The following is a 14,964-nucleotide window of genomic DNA, read 5'->3' on the forward strand; positions in this document are numbered from 1 at the left end:
TACCTGAAATCATTTCAGTTTTCAGGTTAAAGGCTGAAGATGGTGGCAGAAATCTTTACTTTACGAACATCTCAAGGTAATTAAAGACCTGAATTTATATTATGTTGCGCCTTTTTTCGCTGAAGCCAAGACAAAGTAATCCATAGGTAGTATGACACGAAACATTTTCTGGCATCTCTCAGTATTCCTGTGGCAAATATGATACTTTAGAAGCCAGCACCAACGGCAAAATTTACATTTCTCATGGTCATTCATGTGGCGTTACATAACCACGAACATGCGGTATTTCAATTTTGCCATCAATTTTGGCGACGTGGTATGAAGTTTGTCAGAAAAATATTAAAATATTCCAGAAAACATCTCGTGTAATAACGCGTTTGGGAAATCCGCAGTTAACTTGAAACAAAATTAAAATGATCGATCGTGTTTTGTAAAAAAAAAAAAAAAAAAGACAAATCTTATCAATATATAAATCTTTGCAGTTCCAAAATGGCAGTGATAGAACCATGGGAGGCGTTTAACTATAAAAGCTCACTTTATAACTCGGCAAAAAAGAAAATAGCCTAGGAAGAATATCTTTGATTTTCAAGAACTCATTATAGATGTCTCAAACGATAGATATCTTTAAGTATTTTGACAAAGAAAATCAAAGTTTCGGAGAAACGATAGAATTGTCTTACGCCAGCACTAGCTAATTCTCATCCCCGTAAATAAGTTCTTAACGCTCTTGTCAAAGGAATTCTTCAAACGCGATAATATGAAAATTTTTTTGCTTTGTTGATATTTTCCATTCAGTCTTAAAATTACCTCTCGTTTGTACTATATGTATACACCAAAAATGAATCATAATAGTGATAAATGCTTTGATGAGAAGCAACACAAGTTTGGAAGATCTCCAGTGAATACAAGAAAAGAAAAATAAAGTAAATCACTACTAGCGGGTTTTTAATGACGTAAACACGTCATCTAAAATTAAAAAAAGAAGATTAAAACTTGTCTTATGACGAGCATTTGTCCTGGCATCTTTCAGCATCTTGCAGGTAAAAGTAGCACAAAAGTAGCAAATATTGATGACGTAACTGAAGTCATTCGGCTTGCGTGACGTCACCCAAACAAAAACACGTGACTTTGGTTTTCGCCAAGTAAAAATTTTTATTTGCTGTCGTGTGCAATTATGATTCCCTGCAAGGTGCTGAAAGATGACAGAAAACACGTTCGAGCGATGGTTTTTTTTCAAAACTCACCTGGAGTTGTGAACATAAAAATGGGAGCATTATCCTAGTGCACCATTCTGGCGGACGGACACACGTGAAGACATGGCACAGAATATATAAAACACCAATACAAATATGGAAATGGCACAACAAATATAGAGCCTGTATAGAGTATATGTTTTCGACTCTCGAATCTCCGTACAAATTACAATGACTAGATAACGTGACAATATATATATATATATATATATATATATATATATATATATATATATATATATATATATATATATATATATATATATATATATATTTTAATTTATGTTATATATTTAAAAATATTATAGATGCCACCATACATATACAACACGCATACACATTACTGTATATAAATGCTCATAACTTTGCATTCGTCTCACAAGTGCAAAATTATGTATTAAAATGTGTATACCTGTATAGCAGTTAAATCATTTATAAACCTACATATTTACTTACTCAAATACGACTAAGCATCAGTTAATTAGATCAGGTCATACAAAACAGCTACTGGTATTCACTACACTTACGCACTGATTAAGCTATGATCTGATATGAAATGACAGCATTTTATGTGAGTGACTTGTCGCTCAGTTCCATGCAAAATGTAAAACTTCAGATTTAGGACCCGGTGGAAACTGGTAGCCCAAGTTCCTTTATCGAGCCCAGACCAGAAAAAATTTAAGATAAAGTTCAGTAACAGTAGGAAAGAAACAGTTACTAATTTATGCAATATGAAGGTTATAGATTTCGACTAGTTAAATGTAGAAAGATGAAAAGCTTGCGGGGAACTAGAAGAAGGTATTAGATAATACCATTAGTACAACCAAATGCATGTTTATAATGAACGCCCCAGCAAAGATTCACCTTCATACACTGGCATGATATGAACGTGTTTGTCACCAGGTTTATGTCACTCGAACAATCTTTGCCTTTAATTATGATAGTCATTTGTACGCATAAGAATATTTATAATTGATTCTAAATTACTACAGAATGATTACCCGACAGAATTATGTATGTGGCTATAATTACATTAGTAGTAATAGCAAATATATGTGTGTGTGAATGGATAAACACACGTAGAAATGTATATATTTTGATATAGTTCTATATGTACAATAATTTCACATTACTTTCATTTATATCTATGTATATATATAGATATATGTACATATATGTATATACATATGTATATATATACATATATAATTATGTATATATATTGAATTTCTTGTTAAAAATTGTAAAAACAGGTACATTGAAGAAGGAATATGTTTATATAAATAAAACAAAAGTAGAACAGAATAGCATTATATTTCGGTTTGTTTCTGCACCTCCTCAAAGGATTGTTTGAAAAGGGTGGGGAATACCCGTAATATAACACTTCTGTTCTCCCTTTGCTTTACGAAAATAAGCATTTTCCATCTTCATTTATATAGTATATACTTTAAAATGCTGCAAAATTTTTAGTTATTTGTAGTGAAAAATAGTCAAATATCCTTGGAGTAACTGTGGGCTTATTCACAAGACATGATTGTCAGTACTAACCTAACAGTAAGTTATACAATGGTTATCACAATACAGCGACACTGAAATAATATATGTAAATCCATCAGGTATATTTTCGTTTTAAAGCACCATAAATTTGGCTTGAACGTATCAAAATTCAAGACTATATAATATCTTACAAAGCTGCAATGAAAGAAAAAATAAACCACTCTTTCATTTATAAAAAAAAAGCTTCGAAAAGAATTATTTTTTGTTTTACGATCCATTTTTCTCTGTTAAACGAGTCTCCTTTCTCGTCAGACACGGCCACTTGTAAAAATATTTACCGCACATTTTTCAGAAATAAACACTACTCAAAATTCGTTCTCCTTTTGTGGTTAGGAACGCCCACTTACAAATGTTTTTCGTCTTGTCACTTTTAATTAATATATAGACACTAGCTTTTCCAAAACGGCGTTCATATATCTCCTTGGAAACGACCACCTTATATAAAACTAATAATTGTTTTGCAGCCCAGAGAGAAGCAGGCCACTGGTGACGGCCCTACTAACTGTCTTGGGTTCTGTGGATGGGCGTGCTCGTGTGAATGTTAAAATTAAATATCGTGACGTTTTCTCTCTCTGGCTCACTGACCAAGCCCTTCAACCTGGCCGAACTGGAGGCGACCACGAACACAGGGTCGTCATCGGGGTCTGGAAGCGAGTCGCTCTGGAACTGTGAGGTGAACTGGTCGCTGCTCTCGTAGTCGCAGCGGTGGCTCCAGTTGTAGTTGTCTGGCGGCGTGTAGAAACTGTCGTTGTTACACGTTCCGTACGGGTTCGGGCTAATCACGCGACTGGTGCAGTTTTCTCCCGTCAAGATGATCTCCGGCCTCAGGGCGACGCGGCCATCCAGGAAGTCCTTGGGCGATGGCCCGTTCAGGAAGGAGTTGTCGGCCTTGAAGGTCTGCGTGCTCTGAGTCCGGTAGTGCTTTGCCAAAAGGGCGTCCTGAGGACAGCACCAGGAGTGTCTTCGACCGCTGATTTCCTCGGGAGAGAGGCCGTTCTGGATGCCACCTGTTGAAGCAGGGAAAATATGGGCAAATGAGTAATGCATAACGTAGTTAATAATAATAATAATAATAATAATAATAATAATAATAATAATATTATTATTATTATTATTATTATTATTATTATTATTATTATTATTATTATTATTATTATTATATTCAGTAGATGAAACCTATTCATAAGGTACAAACCCACATGGGCCATTGACTTGAAATTCAAGCTTCCAAAGAATATGGCGTTCATTAGGAAGAAGTAAGAGGAAGTAAAGTGAAATACAGAAAGCAGTTCCCCGAAATGAACATGTAATTAAAGTGGAACAAAGAGTGATTATACAGTCATTTTAACTAAATGATTATTAAAAATATTTAATCCGTCTTGAATGATTTTCCTGAGATTTAAAGTCGATAAAGCCCTTGGCAAGGCACCCCAGCCTCGAGATACAATTTAACGCACATCTTCTTCTCAATATTGAACCAGTTAATCATTTTCGAGTGTTCTTAGGCTTCCTCTTCACTGCGATTACAAAACGGCTGATGTATTCAGAAGTTTTGCAGACATATTTTGTCTGAGTGGAATATGTATTGAGGACTAAAGTAAAAATGGTAAAATTGAAAAGACACGGAAGAATTATTCTTTCGGCCGTACAAATGTTATGCGATTAAATTAAAGAACAACTATATACAAGTCTTTTCCTATTCTTGAACTCTTGGCTCAATATCTGTTGTTAGCAATGAGATTTTTCATTTTCTACTCCCAGCTTTGATTTTTGCAAGGAGAATATTACATTCATTGCGATCGAAGTACTTGAAAAATCATACAGATTTACACTCATCTCTCATCTTTGTTCTTCTGATTTTACATTTGATATTTTTTATTTGTAGTAAAAGCTATCCTTGCAAAGTTTAAAACCTTATAGAGTTCTGCCATATGACATTTTGTTTATGCATATAGTAACAACACTATGATTTTATTATGGAGATAACAGTAACAAAACCTCCAGTTGTGCGACACTTAATGAACTCTAAGGACGTTCTGTGCCGTATTTTATTAGACTTCTCCCCTCCACATAAAATCAAGATATTATTTTTCAAAGAAAACCGAGGAATAAATGCAGGCAAATGTTTTGGTAAGAATTTTATGAATGAGGTTAAGTGGTGTGATATATATATATATATATATATATATATATATATATATATATATATATATATATATATATATATATCACACACACATATACATGAGTTTATAACCGAGGAATAAAGACAGGGAAATGGTTTGGTAAGAATATGAATAGGCTATATATATATATATATATCATATACACACACACATATACAGTATATCTTTGTTCATGAGTTTACGTACAGTATATTGTTTACGATTGTGTGCGCGTGTGAAAAACAGAGAGGGAGAGAGAGAGGGACAAAGCTCTTATGTGGCGCATGAACCAGATGTCGGAAAAGGATTCAGCGCTATCAGTGAAGGCGAGACGAATCTCAACCATCTGATGCCACTTAAGATCTCTGTAAGCAATAGATAATTCCTCTTAAGAGCCCAGTACTTGATTTGTCTTGCAACTTGAGCTGACCTCTTATCCTCCACGAGAAAATGTAACTGATAAGCTTACAGCACTTTAATAACTTAACAGTGAAATCTGTACACTTGAGCCGGTCCCAAGCCAGACTGAAAAATGGGTGTTTGGTGTCAGGGTAGCATCCATGCTTTATAAGAAAAATTGTCAGTGAAAGGCAAAGGATTACAGTGAGACCCAAATAGCGCATAATGTGAATGATTAGGCGCTAATTAAAACTTGCAGTAGATCTTGACAAGATTAATGATTGAATAGTTTTTTTATGTCCCAAGAATTCTAACAGCAGTGGTATATGTAGGTCACTTTTTATATGCCGAGAGCATTTGGCTTTGGTACATAATGGCTAGGATTTCCAACGTAAGATTATTTAGACTTGAAATCGCAAAAAAAGTCATGTTGTTGAAATCGCAAAAAAAAAAGTCATGTTGTTACAACGAAAACTTTATTCCCCTAATTTCAGATAATCTATATTTTTACTGTAAAACTGCTGAAACATGTACTATTAATAATTTATTGTTTTAGTCTAGTTTTCTCATGGATATGTAAGAAACCGAGTATTATAAGCTAAAATATATTAAAAATATAAATTTGGCAATAAATACACTCATGAGAGAGTAACAAGCCGCTCTAAGAGGAATATATATTTAGACGACACTTTCTGAAATATTCTTATTTACCCAATACTTGAGCAAGGTGAAGAGAAAATGAGCAGTGAGAACACAAGCACAAATGCAGAACATTTCTTACAGTGTATAATGAAATCCTTTACTCAACATATGAGCAACTGACCAAATGAACAAAATAAAAGTTAAATCCGACTTGACACCACGACCAGGGCCAAGAAGTCTGAAGGTTTGTATCAGTATCGTACCGAAAATTGAATAATATATATACGGACAATATATATAATATATATATATATATATATATATATATATATATATATATATATATAATTATTGTACATACATACACACATATATATACTGTATATACACACGTACCTATATATACATATAGATATAATTAATGAAATAAAAGGAAATACACACACATATATATATATATATATATATATATATATATATATATATATATATATATATATATATATATATATATATCACATATATATACATAGATATAATTATAATATGTATACTATGAATACGTATGTATGTACTTATATGTATTAAAAATGACCCTTTTACAAACCATTTGGATTGTTGGAAGAATCCTTGTGTCTGTTGGAAGCTGAGCGGGCAGAGGCTGAAGAACATATCCTTCGCACTCGGCGGTTGTTGTGTTTTTCGGAAGGGGGTCCTACACGGTACTGCTGGCTCATGAAGACGGGTATGGGCACGACCCCGAGTTTTGTGACGTCCATGGCGTCTGTGGGAGGAGAAGGGTGGGTTGAGAGGGACTTCTCGCTCTGTTTGTAGCGCTATGCATGCTTGCTAAGGTTTTTTTTTTTTTTTTTTTTTTTTTAGTGGTGTTTGTGCCTTATATTCGATCGTGGATTATATTTATATCTATCTGTCACATTTGTTTATCTGTTTTGCATACGTCTATTTTGTAAGTTAATGGTGTATGTGCATGCATACATAACATTATATATATATATATATATATATATATATATATATATATATATATATATATATATTATACATACATATATATGTATGTATGTATATATATATATATATATATATATATATATATATATATATATATATATATATATATATACATACATATAATATATGTATGTATATATATATATATATATATATATATATATATATATATATATATATATATATATATATATATATATATATATGCACTTATAAATGAGAGCATGTGTGCGCGTGCGCCTTCGTGTGCTTTGTGTATGTAATCATTGAATAAAATTAAATGACTCGCAGTATGACAATACCTTGGTAAAGGTGATTACTGTTGGCATTATTGTTGTTATTCCCGTTGCCGGAGTCGCTGCAGAAGGTGGAGGGCGTGTTGTTCGATCCCGTGCCGGAGTCGCGGAAGATCTCGACGATGTCCTTGACCTCGAGTTCTCGCACCTGGGAAACCACGGGTTGCACCGGGGAGGGAGGGCGTCGCCGGTTGGTCTCATCCATGATCACGACGCCTCCGCTTATTTCCCGTATGTCTTCGCCTGCGGGTTAAAAGAGACTCGAAGGTAAGGTTTGATGCAAGTGATCCCCGTAGGGGGCTAGTGCCGTCAGTGCACTTCACGCGGTGCACTGTAGGCGTTACTTAAGGCTCTTTGCAGCGTCCCTTCGGCCCCTAGCTGCAACCCCTTTCATTCCTTTTTCTGTACCCCCATTCATGTTCTCTTTCTTCCATCTTCCTATATCCACCCTCTCCTAACAATTGTTTCATAGTGCAGCTGTGGGTTTTCCTCCTGTTACACCTTTCAAACCTTTCTATTCTCAATTTCTCTTTCAGTGCTGAATGACCTCATAGGTCCCAGCGGTAGATCTTTGGCCTAAATAGCTCTGACAGTGATATTAATTGCTGACAATATTTTGGTTTCTGCAAACGTGGAAACCAGAGACTACGGCCACCTGGCCTGTTACAGAATGTGTGGAAGTTTGGGGAAAGTGAGCGTAGTAAATTAGAATAAATGTAGGTGGAAGACTCATAGGCAGCTAGGGTAAGGAAAGTTTCCTTTCGTCACTTAATGACCGGGATAGGGAGTCAAAACAGGCTTGTTGTAGAAAATGTAAACATGCGCACTATTTGTCAATAATCGAATGCAGCCAGGCATCAAACTCGCAAAGGCAAGCATAATTTTACTGATTTAGCAGTATGTTTTTGTCACCTTTGATTAGGATTACTAACATATCTACACATAACATTTCATTAGGAAATCATAAACAGGAACAAAATCAGATGCATAAAACTGAAGGAGTAAATTTAACAGTATGTTTTTAAACCTTTGATTGATTACTAAATAAACACAAACATAATATATCATTTACAAAAAATAATATAAACATAGTAAAGTGAAAATCTGAAATGAAACACAAATAATATAATACAAAAAATAATATAAACATACCGAATGAAAATCTCTCTGAAAAAACGAAACAGATCGCAGATGAGAATGGCTTGTTCATCAAACTCGCCAGGAAGAGGAAAATTTGCAGAAAGTACGAGAGATTGGGGTTGCTCACCGTGAAAGGGCGACTTGTATTCAATCTTCTTTTCCCCGGGAGTCAGCGTTCTCGAGATTTTCCTCCTGGAGCCGAGATTAGCCAGGCTCGAGCTCTCCCTCCGTAATAGCCAGGACCGTCCCAAAAGGGGCTTCCTTAGCCAACGCCAAACACGCGTGGTGAAGACCTGAGAGGTGAAGTCATTATTTTTTTAAGGCTTAGTTTTATAGGAAGAAGCCAGTAGATAACAAAAGAATTTTAATACACGCTGGTACAGTTTAAACACCCATTTTCTTACACAAGTTTTAATACGAACCAGTTTGAACATGGAGAAAAGAAAAAATTCGATTGGTAATGTGTGAAGAGAAAAGAAAAAATTCAATTGGTAATATGTGGAGAGAAAAGAAAAAATTCGATTGGTAATATGTGGAGAGAAAAGAAAAAATTCGATTGGTAATGTGTGAAGAGAAAAGAAAAAAATCGATTGGTAATATGTGGAGAGAAAAGAAAAAATTCGATTGGTAATATGTGGCAGTTGATAGTAACAAAAAGGAAAATATAATCACTTGCAATATCACTTATATCCAATATTAACTTTGTAAAAAGCAAAATATGTCCTCTGAAAAGGGATAGGAATATCATTTCATTAGTAAATTTCAAAGAATTATTAATCACTGTGAGTGTGGCTTACTTTCTTGTAAATGAAAATAGATATAAAGAAAGAGGAAAAGTAAAGGCAACGTGACCTCCTTCTGCTGCTAAGCTCTTGAAATGTTATAAAATTCTAACTGAAAGTGATGTAAAAAAAAAAAAAAAGTAAATTGGAGTGCTACTTACTTTCCTGCAGATGATGTAAGCCCAAGGATCGATAATCTGATTGATGGATGTCAGTCGGACGGCAATGAGATCTGTCAGATGATCTTCTCTTGTCTTGTGGGGCCAAATCTGGTTCAAGAAAAGCCTCATCTGCGAAGGACAGAAGGTTAAAGATGGCGTGAGACGACAGTTTGTAACCTAAGGAAACTCTGGAGAAATGATAATGATATTCATGTGTTTTCGGGGAATTTTAAATAGGTACTTTAGAGAGATTGTATGGGACATGGTCTTCGTTTTTTTTTTTTTTTTTATTTGAGAGATTTTTCCATTTTGCTATGTTTTTTCTGTCGTATATCCATTGACTGTTTTAGATCGCGCCGCTCACCAACTGATCCAGCTGTAAATGGGTACAAGTGTAGACTGCGGTCAACGAAGAAGGCTTAGGACTAGAAACCGCATCTCTGGCGCCACCCTTCTAAATGGGGAAAAGAAGTATATATATATATATATATATATATATATATATATATATATATATATATATATATATATATATATATATGTGTGTGTGTGTGTGTGTGTGTGTGTGTGTGTGTGTGTGTGTGTGTGTGTGAGAGAGAGAGAGAGAGAGAGAGAGAGAGAGAATAATGAAATTAAAACGATGTAAGGTAAGGATATTCTTTTCGGGATGCAAATCGTCATCTGCTCATAACTAAACAAGAATTAATGTTTTGCTCTAAGGTCGAGTTTCCGCTAATGCAAACTGTGAACAACGTCTGTTCCGAAATCTAAACAGAATATAGAAATATGGGCGAGGTTGTTTAGAAGTTGGAGGAAGCTGGTGTGTCACTTGCAAGCAAAATATGGAAATGAGCCTCAGCATCTGTGTTGTAAGATCGTTTGAAATATTAGCAGTTTCTTTGACAAAAGAGTTATGCATGTCCCAAGATTATTACTAGAAAATATCAGGAGCCGGTTTATGAGATCACATTTGGCACAGATCTACTCCATATCAGGGTGTTGCAAATGAGATAGTTCATAAGGATATTTCTTTGATTGAGTTACTCCTAGTTCATAAGGATATTTCTTTGATTGAGTTACTCCTTATCGTGGTGTTATAATATTATTTGGTGTCATGTGAATAGATTTTTCATAATTTAGCATTAAAGTGTGGCTAAGCTGTTATGTTCGACATTTTTGGTGGAAATCATATGTGAAACGGATGTGACTTGTATTAGACTGTCATGATTTGATCATGGAATTTAACTGTCGCCTGTATTCTGATACCTCACAGTCACTCAAGAAGTTAACCGTGGAAAATATAATTGCCCTTGGTATCTGAATGCCCGAGTTTTTGAAAACTCTTCTTTCATCCGTTTTCTCTGGCTACTTCAGCCTTTCATCTTTTAGGAACAGGTTGTGTCTCCCTCATGGTAAAGCCGCACTTCGTCAGCTCAGCCCCCTTCTGATTCCACAATAAGCTGTAGGTCCCGTTGCTAAGTAACAGGTTGGTTCTTAGCCACGTAAAATATGTCTAATCCTTAAAGGCCAGCCCAGCTGTTAATCAGCTCAGTGGTCTGTAAAACTAAAGGTATATTTAACTTTTTTTCTCCCCTCCTTTTCGCCTTTCTATCTAAATTCGACTAGATAACGGTATGTGGTTCATTTCATTTCTGCCTATGATTGAAGAGTAATTATCCACTAAATTTTTTTGTTAGAGGAAGACACAAAAAATTATTTATAATTTTCCAAATTATTTTGAACAGGTTCCTATGGCCTACTTTTATATAAATAAAAACCTCCCTTAAAATCAAAATTGAGGATTGAGACAATGCAGAATTTTAATTGTGTTACATAAATGATAAATAGCATTCACATTTTAATGACCATTTTTGTTTATTTCCCCAAACTGACGAGAGAAAACATGGCACAGGGTTCCCAGTTCGCTATGCCCCTGTTTTAACGAAATTTAATTATAAGAGGAATGATGAGAAAAATAGAAATATTTTTGTACTTTTGATTAAAAATTGCCATCTTGCGTTCGCGAACAAAACCAGGATCATTGTACACGATAAGGATTAATGCACAAAACAAGGATCAATGTACAAAACCAGGATCAATGTAGAAAGCCAAGATCAATGTACAAAGCCAAGATCAGTGTACAAAATAAGGTTCAGTGTACAAAGCCAGGGTCAGTGTGCAAAATTAGGAACAATGTGCAAAACAAGGATCATTGTATAAAACAAAGATCAATGTACAAAGCAAGGATCAGCGTACAAAACCAGGGTCAATGTACAAAACCAGGATCAATGTACAAAACCAGGATCAATGTACAAAACCAGGATCAATGTACAAGCAAGAATCAATATTCCAGTATGAGGAACGTAAAAAAAAAAAGAAGAAAAAACATCACAGTTCCAAGACACAAATGTCATACTCACGTCTATCGGCGACCAGGAAATGAGGAACACGATCGTGATGACCAACAGCAGGAGAACCATTTGCATCTCGAGTTCCCGGTGCTTGGAATTCCTCTGGGGACCCGAGAATTTGGTTCCCGTGCACCGGTGTCGACACAGACGGAGGCACAGAAGAGTAGCTGCATGGGGGAATGACGAACAGTTCTGAGTTATCGTTCACTCGAGTTATGGCTTTCGGGCAGATGAAAGTTGGTGGAGGAAGTTGTGTGAATGAGTGCCATCTGTCTCTGTTAGTATTGGGAATGTGTCTGTATGGATGAAAATGTAGCCTTTGTGCGTATGCAGTATTATTTATGGTGTATGTATGTATATGGAGGAATATGAATGTATTACAGTTGTATGATGTGTATGTATATATATATATATATATGTATGATGTGTATGTATATATATATGTATATATTTATATATATGTGTGTATATATATGTGTATTTATATATATATATATATATATATATATGTATATATATATATTATATATATATATATATGCAGTATATTATATGTATTTATATACATATATATGTATATATTTGTATATATATACAGTATATATATATATTTATTTATATACATACATATATATATATATATATGTATATATACATATATATATATATATATATATATATATATATATATATATATATATATATATATATATATATATATACATACATACACACAACAATATTATGATTGATGATATATATGCGTATATAAGAATAATCATGTCTGTATACAAGCTCATTTCAAGTCATGGAAGCTGTCAAATACTAATTTGAAGCTGTACACACAAATAGCGAACAAAAATAGCACATATAATTAAACTAATATATATATATATATATATGATATTTCCACTTTCCAAAAACCAAACAAATTTACACGTTTACACACTCTTGGACATGCTGACACCACACGCTTGGTGAAGTCCTTTCACCCTATATATACAAAGGGAATTTTGACTTTTGAGATTTTAGAAGCCGATTGGAATCGTATTTTATTTTGCCTTTTTAATCATTGTGCAATATAATAATAATAATAATAATAATCATCCTACTGGATACCAGGTGCTGTAGAACAATGATATGATAAAGGTTTAGGTAATTTATTCAATAGAAAATGAAGGAGAGAACAAGATTATAAAATATTACAATATCGATGTTTATGAAATATTACAATATCGATGTTTATTCAGATAAAACTTTATTGTACAGCCCATGCTAGTAGGAAAGTATTTTTTAAAGTACACAAAAAAACAACAGTAGATTAAAATTAGCCAAAAAGAGACAAAGCGGAACTAAATCAGACTAGCGCACACTCACTACACAGAACGACTTAAGCTAGCAGCAGACAAAAGCTCTATCTGTACACGTTAAAAAAAAAAAAGCTCATCAAACATGCAGACACTTGAAGAGGAAGCGTAGGGTTCAAATGAAATCCTGTGGGGGCGTCTTATGTCTTCAGAGGGTCACTGTGGAGTCCTACAGGAGGGTCACCTGTTCAGTTCTGAAGAACAGGCGACATACAGGATCTCCTGAAGGACAGTTGGGAAAGCTATGAGTGTCAATTTGACCTTCATTCAATGAGTAAGGTGGACAAGAATAACGTTCCAGTAAAATATAACTAACTTTTGATGTCCTCTCAGACTAAAGACGGCCCCTTTAGCCCCTGAAGGGGAAAAAATCCCCTTTGAAGACCCCTTTAGGGACGCTCTGGTGGTCCTTACCTTCACATAAGTTGCCTTTGCGAGAAACCGTCTTCTCCAGTAAGACAACTGTATAAAGATTAGGACCATTGCATTAGCGTCATGTTCAGCTTTTCGTTCTTATTGTATCCCTACAACAACACTTATCGTATTAGTCCATCTATAGGTCTGTACAGCAGCTGAAAATTAGTAGTGATTGGCTGTTAACGTTAAAATTGCTCTCAGAAAGTCAAGACTGGATGGCGTTTCATGATCACTGACTTAGTCACAGTCCAGAGATGATTCATGCATTAGAAAACTCGTCTGTTTTCCCTAGATATTTGCCATAGAATGTGCAACTGTGCATGACATAGCTCAAATAAAACACATATAGAGGAGGTTGGTAAAAACTCAACATAAAACTTGAAACTAAAGTTATGAGATCACTACCAAAAAAGAACTAACATGCTGTATAGGACGGTCAGACTGAAGTGATTTCATTTCATAAGCCTTTCAAGACTAGCTCCTGTTCAGTAGGGTTTTCTCAGTTTTTCGTGATTTTACAGTAATGTTTCTTATTCACCCAACTTTCTTGATGGTTATTTTCTCTCGTAACAGTTATCCTACCATTTTTGTTTTAGTTTTGCCATTTTGAGCTATTTTACAACGTAGCAAAACAGTATGTATTCATATTAAAAATTATTATCAATACATATGCGTGTAATCCTGGCTAAGAATATCTTACGGTGATTGTGCTGATCATTATATTTGCACTTGCATACCTAAATTGGCCATCTGGATAAGCATTAGTGATTAACAATTCGTGTCCTTGCAGAAATTTATCATTTTTTGTATGTTATCTTACATTTTGTGTTTATGGCTACTCTAAATGCTAATTTTAGAAGCCCATGTTGCTTAACCCTCGTAAAGGAAACCTGTCACAGCTTCCGGAGACTTACTTATGACGACCACGTTGCACACTACCATCACAATCAGGCTGATGAGGGTGAAGCTGCCGAAGATATTGGTGTAGATGCGGTGGTGCAGAGGCGTCTCCTCGCAGACGTGGATGTTGACGAAGCACCAGGAGCCTGGGTACTGGAGGGCATACTGTCCCACGCCGAAGAGGGGCATGGCGCAAAATAACACGCTGAAGAGCCAAATACCGAGAAGTAGCACCCTGGGGGTTAAGATTGTTGAAATTTAAGCAATGCATGGAGACAGATTTTGGAACTGTTGTTGTTGTGATTTCGGATCAAGTTCTAATACGCAGGAAAAAAAAGAACTGAAAATTACTTATTTAAAGTTAACAGTGTGCTAGATGGTAAGGAAAGACTATATGAAAAAATGAATATTTTGGAGAATTTAAAAATACTAAATAAGGTAA

General features: G+C 34.7%; 1 protein-coding gene across 3 annotated transcripts in view; it reads right to left on the minus strand.

The window, feature by feature from the left end:
* Window positions 1-3,131: 3,131 nt before the first annotated feature.
* LOC136846049 (uncharacterized) overlaps window positions 3,132-14,964 on the minus strand; it is a 119,864-nt gene continuing 108,031 nt past the window's right edge. For 2 of the 3 annotated variants that reach the window (XM_067116719.1, XM_067116720.1), the window contains 8 exons: window positions 14,537-14,757; window positions 13,620-13,667; window positions 11,848-12,005; window positions 9,428-9,556; window positions 8,612-8,777; window positions 7,351-7,587; window positions 6,624-6,800; window positions 3,132-3,817 (listed from right to left, as the gene is read on the minus strand). In XM_067116719.1, the coding sequence (XP_066972820.1) occupies window positions 3,309-3,817; window positions 6,624-6,800; window positions 7,351-7,587; window positions 8,612-8,777; window positions 9,428-9,556; window positions 11,848-12,005; window positions 13,620-13,667; window positions 14,537-14,757 (1,645 nt within the window). In that variant the 3' untranslated portion in view covers window positions 3,132-3,308. The remainder of the gene's footprint in view (window positions 3,818-6,623; window positions 6,801-7,350; window positions 7,588-8,611; window positions 8,778-9,427; window positions 9,557-11,847; window positions 12,006-13,619; window positions 13,668-14,536; window positions 14,758-14,964) is intronic. The other variant, XM_067116721.1, reaches the window with a different exon arrangement.

Source organism: Macrobrachium rosenbergii, chromosome 14 (genome assembly GCF_040412425.1).
Source record: "Macrobrachium rosenbergii isolate ZJJX-2024 chromosome 14, ASM4041242v1, whole genome shotgun sequence".
NCBI classification, from domain to species: domain Eukaryota; kingdom Metazoa; phylum Arthropoda; class Malacostraca; order Decapoda; family Palaemonidae; genus Macrobrachium; species Macrobrachium rosenbergii.